This window comes from Epinephelus lanceolatus, chromosome 2, assembly GCF_041903045.1.
Source record: "Epinephelus lanceolatus isolate andai-2023 chromosome 2, ASM4190304v1, whole genome shotgun sequence".
Classification (NCBI taxonomy): domain Eukaryota; kingdom Metazoa; phylum Chordata; class Actinopteri; order Perciformes; family Serranidae; genus Epinephelus; species Epinephelus lanceolatus.
This window is the reverse complement of record NC_135735.1, coordinates 40,451,298-40,463,611: the sequence shown is the minus strand read 5'-3', so window position 1 is coordinate 40,463,611 and position 12,314 is coordinate 40,451,298. Positions and strand designations below refer to the sequence as shown.

Below are 12,314 nucleotides of genomic sequence, written 5' to 3'. Positions count from 1 at the left end.
CTTAACAATTAACACGTGACCGATTATAAATATTTGTAAAACATAATATCAACACCAGAGTCTTTTTTTTATCTCCAAATGATAATAATAGATTTTAAAAAAAGATAAATTAATACAAAAATCAAATACTGGACCTAGAATGCATCATGGCTCAATATCAGCACAAATAATAAAAAAATGTTGAATTGATAAATTAGAAAATCATAAAACCATGAATCATAAAATCAGGTAAAATACAACATTTAAAAGAACAGTGGCAGTGTGTGAGTGTGAAGCAGCAGAGTGGAAAATAGCGTTTCAGGCTTGTATCTGAAAAGTCATAAAGTCAAAGGCAAAAGTGAAGAGACACATTTTTATCGACAGGGTTCTGCTCCTTCGTGACTTGAGCCCTAAAAATATAATAAAAACCAACTGAATTTATTGGCCACGCTCATGTACAGGTGCAACACCGGCCCCTATTTGTTAAACCAGAGATATCTCTGGTTAAACCTCTTCATGAGTCGCGGATCCCGCCGTTGTGGCGGAACTACAAGAAAAGGCAGGAAAGGGAGTTTCAACCCGGACACGTGTTCCTGGTGCACCTCCTGAACTGTGGTTTGTTTCATGTGAATATATTGTACTAAGTTTGTTTAGCGGTGAAACGATAAGAGTCACAAGATCACTAAGCTGTGCTGCTGCTCACTGATCTGACGTGGTAAAGCAAATATCACACTCGGCCGTTATATTACATCATTTACGGTCTTTATAACAGCATGATGTCATCTTATCATTTATAAATGGCAGAACTTGCATGATCCGTTTTGCTTGTGTGATTCTGGCTATTTGTTGAATGTGTTAGCCCTGATATTAAACACACGATCGATTTCATTGTTGTCTATTTATAATCAATATTTTGTATATATTTTTTAACCGTTTGGTCTGTGCATGTTTTAATGTTACTGTACATGTGCGCATGCACATTTTGAATATTCTAGATGAAAGCATATACTGACATACTTTCAATGTTTTTCAGCTGCAAACATCCAACATTTAGGATTAAATCTGTCTCTATTTGGTTGCTATTATAAACAGTTAGTGTCACAAATCAACAACAGGTTAGTAGATTAAGTCGGCTTAAAGGCTATCTGCCCTGCAGTTGTAGTGGCTATCAATTAATATGTCTGGTATAGCACTTGCAGCAGGTTGGTGGGTGTTGAAGCAGGTAAAATTTGTGTAAAAATTTAGCTTTATAAAATTGCGCTTGTCCGTATAAATACTGCAGCACACCATCAGTTCAGGTTGGCAACATTCAACGTGACTGATCAGTGGCTTTACATCAGACTTGCTCTCATCCTGTTGCACATCTGATCCTTGACCTCTCTGTATCTCCGGTCAGTCATGTCTCAGGACAGTCTGCATGGCAAGTGGACCATCTCCAGCAGTGATGATGATGACGAGGCTCTTCCTCTTTCTGGGACTACAACATCTAAGCCCCACCGACCTGCTGTATCCAGTCACAGCTCACATCCTCCTGCCTCTGCTCCCAGCCCCAAACTGGAACCAGTGAAAGCTACTGTGGAGGTGAAACCAGAACCAGCTAGAACCCCTGTATCCTCACTTGTCATTGGCTCTGAGGCCAGACAGTCAGCAGCAGCCAACCAGTTAAATCCAGTGAAGCATGAAAGTAGTCCATCATTGGCTGGGAAGCGGAAGAAAGATGTGTCAGACGGCTCAGGCTGGGCTCTCTCAGACAGTGATGATGATGACGGAGATGTGAAGGGGAAGAGCCTCAGTAACCCGCCAAAGAAGGCGCCCCCGAGTCCCAAAGCAAAGAAACCGAAGGTGGAGAACGAGCGCCCTCCAAGTCCCCACAGCCGGCTCTACTATATCGATGAGCCAGAGGACTTCTTTGAGTCCAGTATACCTTGTCTAAATGACACCTACAGGTTTTACCTCAACAAAGTCACAGGCCTGGACAGAAAGTACAACAGTGGAGCTCTGCACATCAGAGGTGAGAGGAGTTTAAGTTAATTACGTTACATTAAAGAAAAAGATGTGGCTAATGAACTGCTTTTGTAGTCGGAATAAGTCATCTAAAGATAAAATTATATGTGGCCATGCTCTCTTTCAGCTGCAGAGGCATTTTTCTTTTTACTAGTCTTTGCAATCGCTATCTTTCTCGGCTCAGCTGCCTGTTTCATCAGTAGAGACTGTCCTCTGGTGGTGGATGGTGTGTACTACAGCACATCACATCAATACAGCATCTCTGTATCAGTTTGATAGAAAGAGGAATGTCTGTAGTTTTGACGGTATTGATTGGATTTCTAAATATACCAGTATACCGTAATACCTTAATACTGCTTAAGCCTACAATAAGCACAGTGTCTTGTTTCTTACCCTGACCGCAGGGCTGTAGATCCCTCTGTTTTAGAGCAGTGGAGCACAGCTGCCTCCTCTTGTCATCCGTCTTTTATACATTAGTTTTATCTGGTAATCTTTACTTTTTTCCTTTCATCTAGACATTCTCTCTCCATTATTTGGGACCTTGAAAGAGTCGGTTCAGGTGAGTGACAACATGAACTACAGAAACAATTTATTGTTGTGTTGGTAATGTTGGTCTGTCAGTTGATTAGTAGGGGTGAGTGATACCACAAAATTTGGTTTTGATTCGATACCAAGTAATTCATGGCCAGAACTGCTGATACCAATACTTTTAATTGATACAAGTGGATAGGGGAGAGCAGTGTGTCATGATTTATAAGGGATATAATCAATCTGCTAAAGTAACAGCTACTGATGACCAATCACAGCTTGTGGTCATCATTAGCTTTAACATTAGAATGTAACTAAAACCAATACTGAAGATCCAATTTGATTAAATTCTGAGTGCTCCCTTCTTTACTGTTGTAGCTCCAAGTTCTCTTGGCCAGTGGTAACAAAATACAAAACTAATGGCCCCAAGTGTACTTAGTGTTTATTGCTAATCAGTATTGTAGTCAAGACCACTTCAACCAAGTCCAAGTCATGACCAAGACCACAGTGTATCAAGATCAAGACTGACCAAGACTTTGAGGGGTTGAGACAGGGTAAAGACCAAGATCAGACTAGTGCGATTCCCTCACTGCATGGCACACTTAGGATAAAATGTAGAACATCAACTTGACTTTCTTTAGTCAACACTCTTTTTTGCACAGGCAATTTAGAGATATCCCCACAGTGGTGGTCTTGACAGGGTTTTTTTTTAAAAAAATCCTGAGTCCTCTTTGCCTGAGACAGAGACAGGACCAAAATGTGGTTGAGTCTAATACAAGACCAAGACCTTTGAAAAAAGTGATCCTGAGATCGGTCTTGATCTAAGACCGATCTCGAGTACAGCACTGGTGCTAATAAGCAAACTTATCATACTCTAAACTACAATGGGAAACATTACAGCTGCGAAACATCAGCATGTCGGGGTTATCATTGTGAGCATGCAAGCATACTGATTTTAACATTAAGCTCAAATTCTTTTTCACAGCAAGCATGGCTGGTCTTACAGGTTTTATATGTTAACCCAGTTATACTTTCTTTCCTCACAGTTTAACTACTGCTTTGATATTGCCTGGATGGTGAAGCAGTACCCACCAGAGTTTAGGTACGTTCTGCTTCTTCTTTGCTTTTTCCACATATTTCTGATTAGCGGGAGGCTGCTCATGTCCACATTGTACTGATGGCAGTGCCCTCGAGTGTATTATGGCTTGTGTCATATGATTGCAAATGTATCACTGTACATGAGATTTTTTCTTATAAATAAACTGGAGGAAACCAGAAAAAATTCTAGCAAAGCTCTCTTGTTACAACAAACGTTTGTTGTGAACAGTTGTGCAGCTAGCCATGGCCTCATTTATTCCGTTTTATTTTATACCACACAGATGCAAATAAAGGGAAACCTGGTTTTAAATGAAGAAATGCTGTACTAGATGAATTACTCTAATGGTGGCAAATAGAAGTACGTACAGTAGTGGAGGACAGTGATGATGCTGGAGAGACAATCTGATGAAACATGCTTGATCTTAATCCTTGATTTTTGGGTTGTGTTTGCAGAGATCGTCCAGTTCTGATCGTCCATGGAGATAAGAGGGAGGCCAAGGCCCGGCTGGTCCAGCAGGCTCAACCTTTTCCACATGTTCGTTTCTGCCAGGTACAGACGCCACCACAGGAAACTGTTAAACAACTGTTGGCTGATATGTTATGCATTCTGATCTGTAATGTATAATAGTCAAACTGGGAAATGCCTGTCAATGAGAATGTTCGTAAGGATTCTGGATTTCCCCTGAAATGGGACTACTGTGTGTGATTTCCCCGACAGGCCAAGCTGGATATTGCTTTTGGAACTCACCACACGTAAGCATTTCTTTTCCTGCCTGTTTTTTTTTTTTTTTGTTACTCACACATCAGATCAGCTTTGCAGGTTTATGGATGACCATGTCAGTCTGTTCACGACCTTGGTCCAGACTGACATTTGTCACTATTTTAGATGGATTAGCATGAGATGTTGTACAGACATTCATTGTTCCTAGAGGACGATACAAACTTGATGGTGATTCCCAGATGTTTTATTAAGAGGTTGACATTTGTAGTTTTAAATGAAATATCTCAATAGTCATAGTATGGATGTACATGGATGATGAACCCGAAATACACACACATGTACAAACAGGACCTCTACATGCATTAAATGGAGAGATGTCAGAGTGAGGGGGCTGCCCATGGACATGCGCATGGAGCAGTTGGGGTTATTGCACCATTATCAACGTTTATAAACATATGTAAAGTATTTTTAAACTCCTGTACATTAAATTATTGAACAATATGGTGTGTTGACATGCAGATACAGTAAGTGGTATTGCAAATTTTACTACACATACATTTACATTTATGTAACTAGGTGATTTCATTGCATTACAGGTCTTGGAGTGGACTCTTTGTTGTTGTCATATAAAGCAGAAAATGGTGTGTCTTTGTTGCAGGAAGATGATGTTGCTGTGGTATGAGGAAGGCTTCAGAGTCATCATTACGACCTCCAACCTCATCAGAGCTGACTGGTACCAGAAATCACAAGGGTGAGTCTGTCTGTTGCGATTTTTTTAACCTTTATTCAAAAAAGGTTTGGGATGTGTATACATCAGTCTAGGAAGCCACATGTAAAGATAGTCCAAGTCGATAAAGACAGTAGTTTCATATTTATTGCACAATATCCAGATACAAGGTTTGGTTAAGGAAATACCTGTGAATATATTATTTCCAACCCAGGATGTGGATGAGCCCCATGTTTCCACGGTTACCAAAGGGCAGCAGCACGAGTGCAGGTGAGTCGCCAACCTTCTTTAAGAGGGACCTATTGGAATACCTGGCAGCATACCGTGCACCAGAGCTCGAGGAATGGATCCAACGAATCAAAGAGTACGACCTGTCAGAGACCAGGTGAGCACAAGGCATATACGGTTACACATATGCATAGATACATCTGACACAGACTGTTGAAAGTCTTCTGTGATGGGAGTAGTCACGCTGGAAAATAAGGAGATATAACATTGGCTCTAACATTCAGCCAGGTGATGTAGACACTGATCTGCTGCTAAATGATGATCCTGCAACATTCAGTGCAGTGGTGAGTCAGTCTGGATTAACATTTATCTCACACTTATATCTTCTGTTATCAGGGTTTATTTGGTCGGCTCGACCCCAGGGAGATATGTTGGCTCAGACATGGAGCGCTGGGGCCACCTGAGGCTGAGGAAGGTGAAGATTTGCATATTCTCTACTCTCCTAATAACACACTGGTATTCAAGACAGAATACCAAGGAAAGAAACCAAAGTCTGTCGCTGTCAGTAGTTTCAGTTTGTCTCTTTATTATACATAGTTTAATGATAGTTTAAGAGACAGCCTATGCATATATATTTTTGAACACATTTTTCTAAAGGAAAATTATGCAGGATTTTGCTCAAAAAACAATGTGTAGATTCATACAGAAATAATTCCTCTCAAACATTATTTATGGCACCTGAGAAGTGTGTGCATGGTATTTTTCTGCTGACTCTTTTGTCTGCCTTTATTTTCTTTGAATACTTATTATCTGTGTTTGGAACGTTTATGGGCGTGCACCCCCACAGCGCTCAGGCGAAGAGACATGGCACTAAAAAAGGGAAAATATAGTGAGGCGAAACGCCAAATGAGAGTGAATCTGGGGTTGGTTTTTATTTTCACTTTCACTGGTGAGCATGTTCACAAACAGCAATGACGATCCTGCATAGTCATGGTTTCGTCCCTCTCACAGTCATACCATCTTTAGAATCATCAGAGGTAGAATATCAGTCTGGTTAACTCGAAATACACTATTAATGTCCTGCTATTTTTCTTATTAGTATTTGTTTTATGATGATGTTGCTGTAATGATCTCTATCAGCTGGTTGTTAGTCACAGGCCAGTTCCTGTTTGCTGTTTAAAAGGGGTCACACCCCTAAATGTCTAATTTGCTCTGAGGAAAGTCTAAGGCTGAAACACGTCCATTACCTTCTGGACATCTGGGCATCATTTAAAGTATTTCATACTTATTTGTGAGTGCTGATGATTTGTTTTATTACATTATAAAGACATGAGTTGAGCACGTCAGTTCTTTTCTTTTAACTTTGGCAAACGTCCATCAGTAGTGAACGGTTGAACAATTTTTAGTAAGTGCTTATCACTTAAAGGCATTTCCCAAGGAAACACTCAGAGGGATTTGCTGGCATGTACATTTTCCTTTAGGAACAAGTCTCAGTTCAACTGTGTCCTAATAACCAGATGAATTAGAAAAATATCTTAAAGTTGCTGATGTAATGTAAAAAAAAAAAAAAAAAAAAATGGCATTTTTCACAAGCCACTTTAAAAATGCTGTGAAGTGTGAGTTCCTCATCTCTTTCCTCTCTTCTTATTTTATTAGCTGTTGTATGACCACACAGACCCTGTTCCCGGAGAGGAGAGGTGGCCTGTGATTGGCCAGTTCTCCAGCATCGGCTCTATGGGACTGGATAAGACCAAATGGTTGACAGGGGAATTTCAGCGCACCATGACCACACTGGGGAAATCCTCTCATCGCTCAGACCCCCCCATGCACTTGGTACGTTCCTGCAACACAAACTTGATGTGGTCTGGTGATGCAGAATTCAAATGATATGAGAAAGATGGTACAAAATAATGAGGCAAATGCTAAGCAGTTATTTTGAGGTTACATGTTTACATTTCCTCAGAGTCCTTGCAGGATATTTGAATACATAAAGCCAATTTGTAAAGAGTGTCAGACACAGTAATGCTTAATTGAATATTTAACCCCTACGTGACCTCTTAAACAATAAACCAATTTCTAAAAACACAAGTGAGACTATGAAAGTTTTAAAAGAAGGTGTGACTGAATGAATCAGTTCACTGACTTACTGACTTTCTCTATTTGTGCTGCTCTTGGCAGTAACCATTATCCTGTAAATGCCACGTCTGGCAGAATCACTCTAACAGGTCACTAACTGGTTGATCTTTTGCAGCTGTATCCATCAGTCGAAGATGTGAGGACTAGTTTAGAAGGCTATCCAGGTGAGTATTTGTTTTTCTGACTTTGAAAATTGAATGTGGTAATATGTCATGTGTTGTTGAGGTCACAACATTTACTAAATGCAGGTACATATTGGCCACAGCATCATCACTTTGTCAGCTTATTTACTTTTTGTTAATTTAATCATCTACCACGAACATCAGTGTTTGATGTATTGCTTAATTGTTGTAGCATTTTATTATTTAGTAATTGGTGTGTAACTCTTTTGTCCTCCAGCGGGAGGCTCTCTTCCCTACAGCATCCAGACAGCTCAGAAACAACTGTGGCTCCACTCCTTCTTCCAGTAAGTTCACTTCTACAGATCAAAATTCAGTCCAAGTTAAGGTAGTTAGCTAGTTGTGATATCTTTCTCTTTTTCCATTTGTAATACCCATATTGCACATAAAGTAAAACGCAGATGTCAGGCTATAAACGAACTACACCAACATGATGATGTTCTGTAGTTTCATTAAGCTACTTGTTAGCAACTGCCTTTTTAAAGACCCGTAAAAGCTTCAAATTCACAAGTGGGGTATTTACAGATGTATTTTTTGTCGTAGAACTTAACGTGAAAGTTGCTTAAGCTTGTGTTCACCACAGACCTTATTTCAGGCATTAAAAAAACCCTCTGACTTCATGAGGAGGGAACCAGGAGTGCTAAAATGCTGACTTACTCTATGACCAACAGTTGACGCAGCTCTATTCGTTGCTTTATATTCCATCAAGTTTAATACAACATATTAATAATGTATGTGTGGGTGTGCACTTATAGCCGTTGGAAGGCGAATGTGACAGGAAGGAGTCATGCCATGCCACACATCAAGACATATATGAGGGTGTCACCAGATTTCACTCAGCTCGCTTGGTTCCTCGTCACAAGGTGTGTAACCAACTTTTATATTTGCTGATTTTTTCATCGTGAAATTATTTGTCTTTATTTGTATATGTGATTATCTGATTTGTACTTACTTAGATGGAAAACATAATCAGTAATGAATAATACACTGTGCTTCTCATCAGTCTGTAAGTTTAACAAACAGACCTCTGTTTATGAAAGTATTTTTTATTTTGTGCAGCACTGTGCTCAAAGAAACATGTTCAAGCCTCAGGTTAAACCCCATCCTACTGAAAATTAACTGAGATGATCATTTGAGATTGTTTATATGCTGATGACCCTTTCCTTACTCACAGAGCTGTGTTGACACATTATAGCATACATGTTTATGTGTGTTTCAGTTCCAACCTGTCCAAAGCAGCGTGGGGTGCGCTGGAGAAGAACAACACTCAGGTGATGGTTCGCTCATACGAGCTGGGAGTCCTCTTTGTGCCCTCCGCCTTTGTAAGAACAACACACAGACTAACATTAACAGAATTACATGTGCTGAATAACACTGAAAACTTTACAGAGCTGGTGTACAGTGATACATGGTGTGATGGTTGTCTCCTTCTAGAACATGAAGACGTTCCCTGTTAACAAAAATCCGTTTCCTGTCTCCTCATCTGCCTCTGGTTTCCCTGTGCCATTTGACCTCCCCCCCACATGCTACTCTCCTAAAGGTACACAGAACTGCATGTGTGTGTGTGCACTCCTGTACAGTTGTCATGAATGTTGAAATTAGCTATAGAGACCAAAATATTTTTGTACCAGGCCGTAAACATGTTTCTTTCTTCTGTAAAGTTGGGTATTTTATCATTCTGAAATCAGCCTCAAGCAGCCATTAGAGGAACTCCACAGCTACAGTGACATCTAGTGGCATTTAGGTGAAAGAGTTTACATTAAAACCACAGCCTTAAAAAGTTGAGGAGAGCACATAACTTAGTCCACAAGTCAGCTAAGATGACCGCAGCAGCCCCTGTAGGTTTTATGTTTTAGTTTGTGCTGCGGTGTAAAGATTAAACACTTTCTACAGAGTTGTGGCTTATTGTTGAACTCTGACCCAAAGAGAAGTTTTGCTTCTATAAGTTTGGGGCTGCATGTTTTTTAATTCCCTAATCTGAAGCTATATTCAAAAAATATCTACATTATTTATGTTCCAAGTGTCACACAAGAATGGGATCAGCAATGTCACTCAAAATCTAATCACACACTCTCCCTCTGCTGGGCTTTAAGTGTTTGTAGTTCCCTAAATAATTGCAGATACAAACAAATCTATTCCCCAAACTCAGAAAATGCTGTTTTGGAATCGACATATTGGAGAACACCTCTGCCAAATTGGCAAGATATCATGTTTTTTGTTTAGTTTGAATGGTAGTAGCAGTATGCAAATCTTATTAATTCCACCAATGAGGCGGAATGGATCAGTAGTTTACGTATTTCACTGCTGGTTTCCAGAGTTTACTGTAATTACCAGAGAAGCTGAAATGCAGCCATACTGATAATCTCATGATCACCAGTCGTCTGCTGTGTTTGTTTGTAAAATGCATTGCTGTTCATTTTATCCCCTGGCTCCATGTATTCACACTTTACTTTACTGACTTTCCTCTTTTCTGTCTGTGTTTTCAGATCAGCCGTGGATCTGGAACATTCCTTACAGCCAGGCTCCCGACACACACGGCAACATCTGGGTTCCCTCCTGAACACACACACACACACACACACACACACACACACACACAGCTCTCTATAACTTTAAAACTACTGTGTTTGTAATTGTTAGTACTGTAACTAGGTGTTAGTAACATCATTTATTTTTATATTTTATACTGTACTGTAGACTCACATGTTTTATACTAATAAATGGAATAATGCTATCATTGGTTCAGTTGTGATTGTTACCTGTTTCTGTACATTTTGCAACAGGATTTAAATGTGAAAGGAGATACCTCATTAGTTTGGGTTAGACACACTGATTTAATTACATTATTTAAGATTAGGATCTCATTGAGATTGATGTTCAGTTTTTACAGCATCATAATGTAGACAGGAAGCTCACAGTTTACTATCACTCAGAGTGATTTTTTTTTAATTGAGTTTATTTTTATCTTTATGTGCACAGTTGGTCACCAAATTATCATCAGTGAGGGAACAAATATGTCCAGAGGTCAGGTGGGATCATATTTTGGCTTAATGCAGCAGATTCAGCATCGTACTGACTGAGTAAACCTGAGATCCTGCAAAAACACACCACTTGTCTTAAATCAAAATTGCTGTGCAGCTCTAAATATGCTGATTACTGATTCAGCAGTAAGCGTTTGGTTCCTGCAGTAACTTTTCATCATGGATAAACCTGATTTTGATAAATGGATAGTACAACTTTATAAAACATGCACAAGCCTTGCAGAGACACACAGTATGTTCACAGGGCTCACAGCACTGCAGATTTTCTAACCTACCAGGTTGATAATTGTATTCCTTTGTGTCCCAGATGTTAATTTATCACTGATCTGACAGTTAGAATGCAAACCAGCAATACTCTATTTAATCAGCACAAGTGTCACTGATCTAAGGAAAAGCCATACAAAGGTTTGTTCTGTCCTTGACACATCAGAGTGATTGTGGGTAGTAAAGGAGTTCTAAGACCCTGTCGACAGAGTCCCAAGTAGGAAAACTGCCCCTGTGCCTTCTAAGTGCTAAAATTCCTCCTTTAAAAAAAAAACAAATAAACTTGTAAAGGCCCAGTGTGTAGGATTTAGTGGCATCTAGTGGTGAGGTTGCAGATGGCAACCAACTGAAACTTCTCCTGCATCCCAAGCTTGCAGGAGGCCTATGGCAGTAAAGGCAACAAAATGCGAACAGCCCTGTCTACAAAATCATGAATGTTTCTTAAAATCTGAAAAGTTTGTTGGAAGTTGTTGCATCTCTGTCTGTAATGTTCTATCTGCATGATTTGCACACTGCAGTTCAGTTTTTGTTGACCACCACATAGTTTTTGTAGGCAAATGTAACGCTGTGGTATCACTTTTTGATCTGGTGCTCCAGAACGTAATGCAAGTCCTCCATGGTTCTCTGCTGCAACTTGATTGGATGTTGTTGGATTGGTTCAGACAACTGGATCTGGGGAATTACTCACTATATTGCTGGGGAATTAATAGCATTGTTTTTAAATGATTCAGGAAATGAACTGAAATTAATTGATTAGTGACAATCACATACTTTAAAATCTTTGGGCTCAGGGTAAGGTATCAAGTATTTACAAGTCAAAAGGCTCAAGTCCAAGTGAAGTCACAAGGTTTTGGTGTTTAAGTTCAAGTCGAGTTGTAAGTCTTAGTTTCAGGTCTAAAGTCATCAAATTTGTGTCTGACTTGAGTGTCAAGCCATGTGACTTGAGTCCATAGCTCTGGTATGTGAATATAAAAGGCTCATTCTAAGGCAACGAAAACACGATTCTTATTTTCAGGTGATTATATACACAAATGAAAACATAGTTATGAATATGATTTACCATTTCTGCTGATAGATGCCCCTAAATCCCACACACTGGACCTTTACCTAGGATACAGTATGTGGCCTAATGGGACATTTTTAAAGTCATGCCAGAGCAGCACTTCAGAAACGAAGGTGACCATGAGGTCAGCACAATGGTTTGCCAAAGTGCTGCTCTAGTTAGCTGGAGCTGCATGCTGTTGTGACATTAGGTTAAAAAGAAACCTAAGCCTTTGCACAGGGTTACTGACTGTCATGATGAAACACTTTCCAGCTACTGAGAATGTTTCATGTCACAAATGTAGATGAAGAAGCTGTGACCTGGTGGTTCCAGTTACTGAAAGGTCAATACAGTGCCCACCTCTGTC

General features: G+C 39.8%; 1 protein-coding gene across 2 annotated transcripts; it reads left to right on the top strand.

Moving 5' to 3' along the window:
• The first annotated feature begins 480 nt into the window (after window positions 1-480).
• On the top strand, window positions 481-10,331 carry tdp1 (tyrosyl-DNA phosphodiesterase 1). Of its 2 annotated transcripts, none has more exons than XM_033611628.2 (16): window positions 481-594; window positions 1,376-1,990; window positions 2,499-2,542; window positions 3,558-3,613; window positions 4,063-4,159; window positions 4,328-4,362; window positions 4,989-5,081; window positions 5,272-5,442; window positions 5,682-5,760; window positions 6,942-7,118; window positions 7,537-7,585; window positions 7,821-7,887; window positions 8,356-8,463; window positions 8,820-8,922; window positions 9,035-9,140; window positions 10,087-10,331. In XM_033611628.2, exons 2-16 carry the CDS (start codon window positions 1,378-1,380, stop codon window positions 10,158-10,160), a joined length of 1,872 nt encoding a protein of 623 aa, XP_033467519.2. In that variant the 5' UTR covers window positions 481-594; window positions 1,376-1,377; the 3' UTR covers window positions 10,161-10,331. The 2 variants fall into 2 exon arrangements, with proteins under 2 accessions (XP_033467519.2, XP_078017828.1); XM_078161702.1 differs by having other exon boundaries at window positions 566-694.
• Window positions 10,332-12,314: the final 1,983 nt, after the last annotated feature.

Excerpts from the sequence above, each read along its gene's own strand:
- tdp1 (XM_033611628.2), top strand. The coding sequence starts at position 1,378 with ATGTCTCAGGACAGTCTGCATGGCAAGTGGACCATCTCCAGCAGTGAT. Across the intron at positions 2,543-3,557 it reads CCTTGAAAGAGTCGGTTCAG|TTTAACTACTGCTTTGATAT; the intron begins GTGAGTGACAAC and ends CTTTCCTCACAG. Across the intron at positions 3,614-4,062 it reads CAGTACCCACCAGAGTTTAG|AGATCGTCCAGTTCTGATCG; the intron begins GTACGTTCTGCT and ends TTGTGTTTGCAG.